Source organism: Babylonia areolata, chromosome 16 (genome assembly GCF_041734735.1).
Source record: "Babylonia areolata isolate BAREFJ2019XMU chromosome 16, ASM4173473v1, whole genome shotgun sequence".
NCBI classification, from domain to species: domain Eukaryota; kingdom Metazoa; phylum Mollusca; class Gastropoda; order Neogastropoda; family Buccinidae; genus Babylonia; species Babylonia areolata.
Genome location: NC_134891.1, coordinates 9,519,929 through 9,529,928, shown reverse-complemented (window position 1 = coordinate 9,529,928; position 10,000 = coordinate 9,519,929). Strand labels below are relative to the sequence as shown.

The 10,000-nt window shown below is 48.9% G+C and overlaps 1 protein-coding gene across 1 annotated transcript in view; it reads left to right on the top strand.

The window, feature by feature from the left end:
* LOC143290749 (kinesin-like protein KIF13A) overlaps nt 1-10,000 on the top strand; it is a 434,350-nt gene that overhangs the window by 345,738 nt on the left and 78,612 nt on the right. Inside the window, exon 16 of the mRNA XM_076600262.1 lies at nt 7,258-7,441. Within this exon, the coding sequence (XP_076456377.1) occupies nt 7,258-7,441 (184 nt within the window). The remainder of the gene's footprint in view (nt 1-7,257; nt 7,442-10,000) is intronic.

Here is a 10,000-nt window from a genome sequence, read left to right as displayed (position 1 = left end):
AGATTTCCGGTCATAGAGTCGGTTTCACAGTAGTTGGGGGGGGATTTCGCTGGTGATTTTGCAGTGCAGGAGTTAATTTTGTGAGCAGCAGGATTGATTTCCTTTTTGTCATGGAGTTGGGTCCGCAGTAGTTGGGGCGATTTCACAGCGCAAGAGTTTTTGTTTTATTTATTGTTGTTGTTGTTTTGTGAGTGGCAGGATCAGTGTCCTCGGTCATTGAGTTGGTTCCAGTGAAGTTTGGGTGATTTGGCCACTAGTGAGTGACAGGATTGATTTCCTGAGTTGGTTTTACAGCAGTTGGAGTGATTTCGCTGTGCAGGAGTTAGTTTTGTGTGTCAGGATTGATTTCCAGAGTCGTGAGGTTGGGGTGATTTCGCAGGATGTGATGGTCGTTTAGTTTTGTTTTGTTTTGTTTTTTGTTGTTGGTTTTTTTGTTTTGTTTTTGTTTCTTTTTTGTTGTTGTTTTTTTTGTTGTTGTTGGTTTGGGTTTTTTTGGTTGTTGGTGGTTTTTTTGTTGTTCTTTTTTTTTGGGGGGGGGTGCATGTTTTGTGTGTGTGTGTGTGTTTGTTTATTTTGTGTGTGTGTGTGTGTTGTTGTTGTTTCTTTGGGTGTGTGTTGTTGTTTTTTTTGTGAGTGGCAGGATTGATTTCGTTTCTCAAGGAATTGGGTTCACAGTACTGATTTCGCAGTGCAGGAGTGAGTTAGTTATCTCTTGTGAGCAGCAGGATCGATTCCCTCAGCCGTGGAGCTGGGGTTCCCAGTAGCGAGAGTAACTAACTACATGAAAAGTCTCATACAGTCAGTCACCAGCTGTACGTCACAGAGGAAGGGAAGTAAGTTTCACGGCAGCAGTGTTGGTTTCGCCGCAGAGGAGCCGCGCACAAAACACCATACAGCTTGCTTGGCTGGCTTGCAAGGAAGCCGTGGCCTAGACTGGGTGTAGCCTGTGTGTACATTATCTCCCTTGTTTATGAGCGACTGAGAGGACGGTGGGTCGAGTCGTTCGTTAATTATGACTGGAGGGGGGGGGCTAGATGTGGCTGTGTATCGTACCAAAAGGGGGAGTGGGGGGGGGGGGAGAAAGATGTATCAGTGTTGTGCCAGAGGGAGCAAAAGATATATCCAGGGGAGAGAGAGAGAAAAAAAAAGATATATCTATGCGGTACTGGAGGGGTCATGGGGGGGGGGGGGGTTGGGAGGGGGATATGTCTATGAGGTATCGGGAAGCGAGCGAAAAGATATATATATATATATATATATTTATGCAGTTCTGGAGAGGGGGTGGGGGATGGGGGGAAGGTATGTCTACAGGGTACCGGAGGGAGTGAAGAGATAGGTCTATGAGGTACCAGGGAGAGAGCGAAAAGATAGGTCTATGAGGTACCAGGGGGGGAGTGAAAAGATAGGTCTATGAGGTACCAGAGAGAGCGAAAAGATAGGTCTATGAGGTACCAGGGAGGGAGTGAAAAGATAGGTCTATGAGGTACCAGAGAGAGCGAAAAGATAGGTCTGTGAGGTACCAGGGAGAGAGCGAAAAGATAGGTCTATGAGGTACCAGGGAGCGAAAAGATAGGTCTATGAGGTACCAGGGAGGGAGTGAAAAGATAGGTGTATGAGGTACCAGAGAGAGCGAAAAGATAGGTCTTTGAGGTACCAGGGAGGGAGGGAAAAGATAGGTCTTTGAGGTACCAGGGAGGGAACAGATAGGTCTATGAGGTACCAGGGAGGGAGGGAAAAGATAGGTCTATGAGGTACCAGAGAGAGCGAAAAGATAGGTCTATGAGGTACCAGGGAGGGAGTGAAAAGATAGGTCTGTGAGGTACCAGGGAGGGAGTGAAAAGATAGGTCTATGAGGCACCAGGGAGGGAGTGAAAAGATAGGTCTATGAGGTACCAGGGAGGGAAAAGATAGGTCTATGAGGTACCAGGGAGCGAAAAAGATAGGTCTATGAGGTACCAGGGAGCGAAAAGATAGGTCTATGAGGTACATGGAGGGAGGGAAAAGATAGGTCTATGAGGTACCAGGGAGAGAGTGAAAAGATAGGTCTGTGAGGTACCAGGGAGGGAGGGAAAAGATAGGTCTATGAGGTACCAGGGAGGGAGTGAAAAGATAGGTCTATGAGGTACCAGGGAGAGAGGGAAAAGATAGGTCTATGAGGTACCAGGGAGGGAGTGAAAAGATAGGTCTATGAGGTACCAGGGAGGGAGTGAAAAGATAGGTCTATGAGGTACCAGGGAGGGAGGGAAAAGATAGGTCTATGAGGTACCAGAGGGAGCGAAAAGATAGGTCTGTGAGGTACCAGGGAGTGAAAAGAAGGTCTATGAGGTACTACGGAGGGAGTGAAAAGATAGGTCTATGAGGTACCAGAGGGAGTGAAAAGATAGGTCTATGAGGTACCAGAGGGAGGGAAAAGATAGGTCTATGAGGTACCAGGGAGGGAGGGAAAAGATAGGTCTATGAGGTACCAGGGAGGGAGGGAGTGAAAAGATAGGTCTATGAGGTACCAGGGAGGGAGGGAAAAGATAGGTCTATGAGGTACCAGGGAGGGAGGGGAAAAGATAGGTCTATGAGGTACCAGGGAGGGAGGGAAAAGATAGGTCTATGAGGTACCAGGGAGGGAGTGAAAAGATAGGTCTGTGAGGTACCAGGGAGGGAGGGAAAAGATAGGTCTGTGAGGTACCAGAGGGAGCGAAAAGATAGGTCTGTGAGGTACCAGAGGGAGTGAAAAGATAGGTCTGTGAGGTACCAGGGAGGGAGGGAAAAGATAGGTCTATGAGGTACCAGGGAGGGAGTGAAAAGATAGGTCTGTGAGGTACCAGGGAGGGAGTGAAAAGATAGGTCTGTGAGGTACCAGGGAGAGAGTGAAAAGATAGGTCTATGAGGTACCAGGGAGGGAGGGAAAAGATAGGTCTGTGAGGTACCAGGGAGGGAGAGAGTGAAAAGATAGGTCTATGAGGTACCAGGGAGGGAGGGGAAAGATAGGTCTATGAGGTACCAGGGAGGGAGGGAAAAGATAGGTCTATGAGGTACCAGGGAGGGAGAGAGTGAAAAGATAGGTCTATGAGGTACCAGGGAGGGAGGGAAAAGATAGGTCTATGAGGTACCAGGGAGGGAGGGAAAAGATAGGTCTATGAGGTACCAGGGAGGGAGGGAAAAGATAGGTCTATGAGGTACCAGGGAGAGAGTGAAAAGATAGGTCTATGAGGTACCAGGGAGAGAGGGAACAGAGTTTGCAGCGTGTGAAGTGACAGGAAGGGGTTTTTGATTGATTGATGTGGATACTTATATAGCGCCTATCCTCGGTCAGAGACCAAGCTCTAAGCGCTTTACATACACGGGGACATTTGCACAACAGGCTGCCTACCTGAGTAGAGCCGACTGACGGCTGCCACTGGGCGCTCATCATTCGTTTCCTGTGTCATTCAATCAGATTTCAGACGCACACACATACACAGACATGTAAGATTTTACGTGTATGACCGGTTTTTTTTTATTTATTTACCCCGCCATGTAGGCAGCCATACTCCGTTTTCGGGGGTGTGCATGCTGGGTATATTATTGTTTCCATAACCCACCGAACGCAGACATGGATTACAGGATCTTTAACGTGCGTATTTGATCTTCTGCGTGCGCATACACACGAAGGGGGTTCAGGCACTAGCAGGTCTGCACAAATGTTGACCTGGGAGATCGGAAAAATCTCCACCCTTTACCCACCAGGTGCACCGAGATTCGAACCCAGGACCCTCAGATTGACAGTCCAGCGCTTTAACCATTCGGCTATTGCACCCGTCAAGGGGTCATGGAAAGATGTACAGAGTTCACCGTATGGACCAGCAGGCCACTAGTAGAAAGAGGCAGCAGCAGCAGCAGCAACGATGGTAGTGGTGGTGGTGGTGGTAATGGTAATGTTGGTAGTAGTAGTAGTAGTGTCCAGCCGGGCAGACCCATGTTCTCCCCCCAAGGGATGTGGATGGAACGACCCTAGGGGGCCCCCTACACAACAGCAGACAGTTTATGAGGCCTCGCAACAGACAGAACCCCCCTCCCCCCACCTCTCCTCACCCACCCGACCCCGAACCAGCCCCCCACCCCCACCCCCCCACCCCCCAATAGTCTGGATGGAGCTGGTTTTCCGCTTGGCTGACTGACTACCCTAAACTCCCCACCTCCCACCCCTTTTTTTTTTTTTAATTATTTTTTTTGTTCCTTCCTTCCTTCCTCCCTCCTCCACCTCCTCCTTCCCGCTCTCTTGTTTTATTTCACCACCACCACCCCTCTCCCACCCCCAAGTCTCTTCTTCTTCCCCCCCCCCCCCCCTCCACCTCTCCTGTTCCCCCTTCCCCCGCTCTCTCTTCCACTCCCACCTCTTATAGATCGTCCTCTGTCCTTCCCTGGCCTGAATTCCCCCGTGCATCTTGGCGAGTTAAGCCTCTTTCTCTGATCAGGATTGATTTGGGTGTGCGTTTTGTCTTGCACCTGTCCTGTTTTTTTGTTCGTTGTCGTTTTTTTTTTGGGGGGGGCGGGGGTGTTATGGTTGTTAATTGTGATGGCTGGTCTGCTGCAAACATGCACACACACACACACACACACACACACACACACACACACACACACACACACACACACACACACACACACTTTCCTCTTCCCTCTCCCCTCCCCCGTGCCCACTCCCACCCCCCACCCCCCACTTTTTTTTTTTTTTTTTAGTCTACTATCACTGATAGTGAAAAGACACTAAAGAACACATACATACACACACAAACACACACAAGCGTGCGCACCTCATGCATACACACACGACCGCATGCGCGCGCGCGCGCGCACACACACACACACACACACACACACACACACACACACACACACACACACACTCACTCACTCACTCAGTCACTCACACAAACACACACACACACACACACACACACACACACACACACACACACACACACATTGCATCATAGCATAAAACGAAACAACAGAGCACATCAATATCTATCACTGAATCCCGAGACAATTATCTTTATTTTTTTATTTTATTTTTTTAAAGTTCAGCAGATAACCAATCCCCTGGTGTACCCCACACACACAGGAAACATGATGCCAATGAAGACCTGGTCACCCCCACCCCCCACCCCCCACGCCCCCTCCCCCAACTCCCTCACCTGACAAGACCGCACAACAAAGAAATAAAACACAGGGAATAACATTACTGATCTCCTGTCAGGCTGGGTTCCAGGAAATCTGTACTGGAGACGGTTTCTTTCTCTGATTGTGTTTGGCAAAGTCAGAAGACACCAGGTCCTTTCTTCCGTTGGGTGATTGTTGGTTGTGTTTTGTGGGGTTTTTTCCCCCACCTTCTGGTGTGAATCCCCTTACCATCAACTGATGTAAGTTTCCCCCTGCCACCACCATCTGATGTAGATCCCTCATAGCACCATCTCATATAAACCCACCACCGCCACCATCTGATGTAAATCCTCTTGCCACCACCTGATGTAAATCCTTTCTTCCGCCACCTGATGTAAAACCCTTTTACCGCCATCTGATGTAAATCCCTTCTGCCACCATGTGATGTGAATCCCTCCTACCACCATCTGATTTTAAATCCCCTTTCACCATCTGATGTGAATTCTTTTACCACGATCTGATGTGAATCATTTTGCCACCGTCTGATGTAAATCCTTCCAAGCGCCATCCAATGTTGATCACTCCTACCACCGTCCCATGTAAGTGCCATTGCCATCATCTCATGTAAATTCTCCATGCCTACATCCAGTGTAAATACTTCCTCACACAGTCTGCTGTAAATCCCCTGACACCTTACCTGACACCATCTGATGTAAATCCCTCTGATCACCATCCAGTTCAAATCCCTCGCTCCTTCCACCGTCTGATGTAAAAAAAAAATATAAAAAAAATAAAAAAAATCCCCCAACCCCCCTCGTGTTCATCTGATGTAATCCCCCCCTGCCACCATCCAATATCAAATCCCACCTACCGCCCATCCGATTTAAACCCGACCTTCAACCATCTGATATGAATCCTTCCTTCAACGTCTGATGTAAATCCCTACTACAACCATAATTATGATGTGAATCCCTCTTGCCACCATCCAATATAAATCCCCTCCTGCCACTATCCAGCATAAATCCCGTGCTCCTACCATCATCTGATAAAATAAATAAATTTAAATTAAAAACAGGCCCACCCTTGCCTTCATCTGACATAAATCCTCTGTGACCGCCCATTTGCAATATCTCCACTGGGTCCCTGTCTCACACAGAATAAAGTGCAAGATCAGCACTCTATGTTGTAAATGTATTCACAAATCTGCCCCTTCCTATCTCTGCGGCTGCCTTCACCTCTACACTCCATCTCGCTCACCACGATCGGCTTCGGATCCACTCTGTTTACGCATACCCAGATTCGATTGTTGGCCGCCGTTCTTTCTGTCTCAGGACCTTGCAACTGGAATGAACTTCCTCTTTCTCTTCGTCAAGTCTCCACACTCAGCTCTTTCAAGTCTGGCCTTAAAACCCACCTCTTCCCAAAATAGCCTCCCTTCCCTGCCTCTTCCTTGTCTTCAGTTTCTCCAGTTTTAGAGTTATGCATGCGTGTGAATGAGTAGAGCGAAAGCGCTTTGATTTGTCTCTGCACAAGATTCAGCGCTATGTAAATATATTTGTAGTTCTCTTTTGTATTTCTCTTTTTGTCACAACAGATTTCTCTGTGTGAAATTCGGGCTGCTCTCTCAAGGGAGAGCGCGTCGCTACACTACAGCGCCACCATTTTCTTTCTTTCTTTCTTTTTTTTTATTTATTTTTTTTTCCTGCAAGCAGTTTTATTTGTTTTTCTTATCGAAGTGGATTTTTCTACAGAATTTTGCCAGGAACAACCCTTTTGTTGCCGTGGGTTCTTTTACGTGCGCTAAGTGCATGCTGCACACGGGACCTCGGTTTATCGTCTCATCCGAATGACTAGCGTCCAGACCACCACTCAAGGTCTAGTGGAGGGGGAGAAAATATCGGCGGCTGAGCCGTGATTCGAACCAGCGCGCTCAGATTCTCTCGCTTCCTAGGCGGACGCGTTACCTCTAGGCCATCACTCCACATCATCATCATCATCATCATCATCATCATAATCTCCTGACATAACCACCCATGGCCAAAAGGACATGGATTCTGTCACCGTCACGAACAGTACCCACCATCTGAAGTGACCCCCCCCCCCCCTCCCCACTGTGTGCAGAGGCCCTGGAGAAGCAGAAGCAGATGTACGAGGAGCAGATGCAGATGCTGAGGAGTCAGCTGACCTCCCCCGGCACCCCCAGCTCCCCCCTGCAGCTGTTTGACGCCCCCCGCACCACCCCCTCCAACACCCCCTCCAACACCGACATCATCCGTCAGAAGTACCAGGAGTGGATGCAGGACAGGTGAGGAGAAGGAAGAGAGAGAGAGAGTGTGTGTGTGGTGTGTTGTGTTGTGTGTGTGTGTGTTGTGGGAGCTGGATAGTGTATAAGTATGAATCTGTGCGTGTGTGTGTGTCTGTTTTGTTGGGTGGGGGGGGGGGGGAGAGAAATTGTGTGTGTGTGTGTGTGTGTGTGTGTGTGTGTTCTTTCTTTAATTCAACGTCTTCTCACTTTCAGTGATAATGTAACTAACTAGACGTGTGTGTCTGTGTCTTCAGCGTCTATGTGTGTCTCTGCATGCGGGTGTTTGCGAAGACACAGCATGGCTGTTTGTTTTCAAATGGTTTAGAAATTTTACATCGGTTTGTCTGCAGTATAAAAAAATAAATAAATAAATGAATAAAAATAAAAACTTATTAAAAGCGTGAGGCACTGCGGCCGAATAAGGAAGGCGTTGGACTTCAGATGTAGTGATTAGGATCCAAGGCCTCCATTTCGACAAGGTGTTGTTTTGTTCTTGGGAGGGGTGGGGGATTGGGTGGGTGGGGGGGCACTTAACTTTGACCTTTCCTTACTCCAGCCAGGTGTGAAATGGGCACCCGACTTTGGTTGGAGGAGGTGGGTGGGGGTGTCGGGGTGCTCAGTGATGGGTGTGTGACGATGTGCTCAGTGATGGGTGTGTGACGATGTGCTCAGTGTGTGACGATGTGCTCAGTGATGGGTGTGTGACGATGTGCTCAGTCATGGGTGTGTGACGATGTGCTCAGTGTGTGACGATGTGCTCAGTGATGGGTGTGTGACGATGTGCTCGGTAATGGGTGTGTGACGATGTGCTCAGTGATGGGTGTGTGACGATGTGCTCAGTGTGTGACGATGTGCTCAGTGATGGGTGTGTGACGATGTGCTCAGTGATGGGTGTGTGACGATGTGCTCAGTAATGGGTGTGTGACGATGTGCTCAGTGATGGGTGTGTGACGATGTGCTCAGTGATGGGTGTGTGACGATGTGCTCAGTGTGAGACGATGTGCTCAGTAATGGGTGTGTGACGATGTGCTCAGTGATGGGTGTGTGACGATGTGCTCAGTGTGTGACGATGTGCTCAGTGATGGGTGTGTGACGATGTGCTCAGTGTGTGACGATGTGCTCAGTGATGGGTGTGTGACGATGTGCTCAGTAATGGGTGTGTGACGATGTGCTCAGTGTGTGACGATGTGCTCAGTGTGTGACGATGTGCTCAGTGATGGGTGTGTGACGATGTGCTCAGTGTGTGACAATGTGCTCAGTAATGGGTGTGTGACGATGTGCTCAGTAATTGGTGTGTGACGGTATGCTCAGTAATGAGTGTGTGACGGTATGCTCAGTGCGTGACGGTGTGCTCAGTTTGTGACGATGTGCTCAGTAGTGGGTGGGCGACGATGTGCTCAGTTTGTGACGATGTGCTCAAAAGATGGATGTGTGACGATGTGCTCAAAAGATGGATGTGCGACGCTGTGCTCAATGGTGGGCGTATGACGATGTGCTCAGTAGTAGATACATGAAGATGTGCTCAGTCAGTCAGTGATCTGAGGGCAGGAGGGGGGGGGGGAGGCTTCAGTTCTTCTCGGCCCACTCCCCCTTGTCTCTCTCTCTCTCTCTATCTTTATCGTGACCATCAGCCTGCCGCCTCAAGATCCTGTAAAATAACGGTTTTCAGGCTTCAAGCTTCTTCCCGATGTATGTGCATGGCCAGCAATAACTTTTCTCCTTCTTCTGTTATTGGGGTGGTGAGGGGGGGGGGGGGGGGGGTAGTGGTGTGTGTGTGTGTGTGTTGTATGTTTGTTTTTAAGCTGGATGCACACACACACACACACACACACACACACACACACACACACACACACACACAAATGGGACATCAAGGGACACAAATTTGCATGTCATTATAGCGTCAAACTTTTCTCTTTTCTCTTCTCTCTCTTCTCTCTCTCTCTCTCTGTCTGTGTCTCTCTGCCTCTGTCTCTCTCTCTGTCCCTTTCTTTCTTATTTTCTTGTCTGGCTTCTTTGAGGAGCAAGTGATCCTTAATTTTGTTTTTAGTTTATTTTGTTGTTGATGTTGTTTGTTATTGTTGTTGTTGTTTGTTTGTTTGTTGTTTTCAGGAGCTGAATTGGGAAAAGCACAATGGTTGTGTCTGTGTGTCAGGGATGGTAGTAGAGTGGGGGGGTGGGGGTGGGGGGGTAAGGGAAGGGGGAGAGGGGGGTGCTTTGGGGTCGGGGAGATGGTGGTGGTGGGGGGTGGGGGGGGGTGCTGGGCGCTGCGCTGGACAATGTACGCAGCAGCAGCAGCAGTTGTGCACAGGCAGTGGTGAATTAGGAAAGAATATTGGAATATTGGTTGGTGTCGCTCTTTGCCACCGCCCCGAAGTCATTTATATTCTGATCGGGATTTATTTATTTATCCCCCCCCCCCTTTTTTTTTTTTTTGTTCATGGGGGGTGCGGGAGGTGGGGGGTGGGACGAGGTGATGGTGTAAGGTTTGTGGTGTGTGTGTTTGTGTGTGTGCGTGTGTGCATGTGTGTCTGTGTGTGTGTGTGTGTGCGTGTGTGT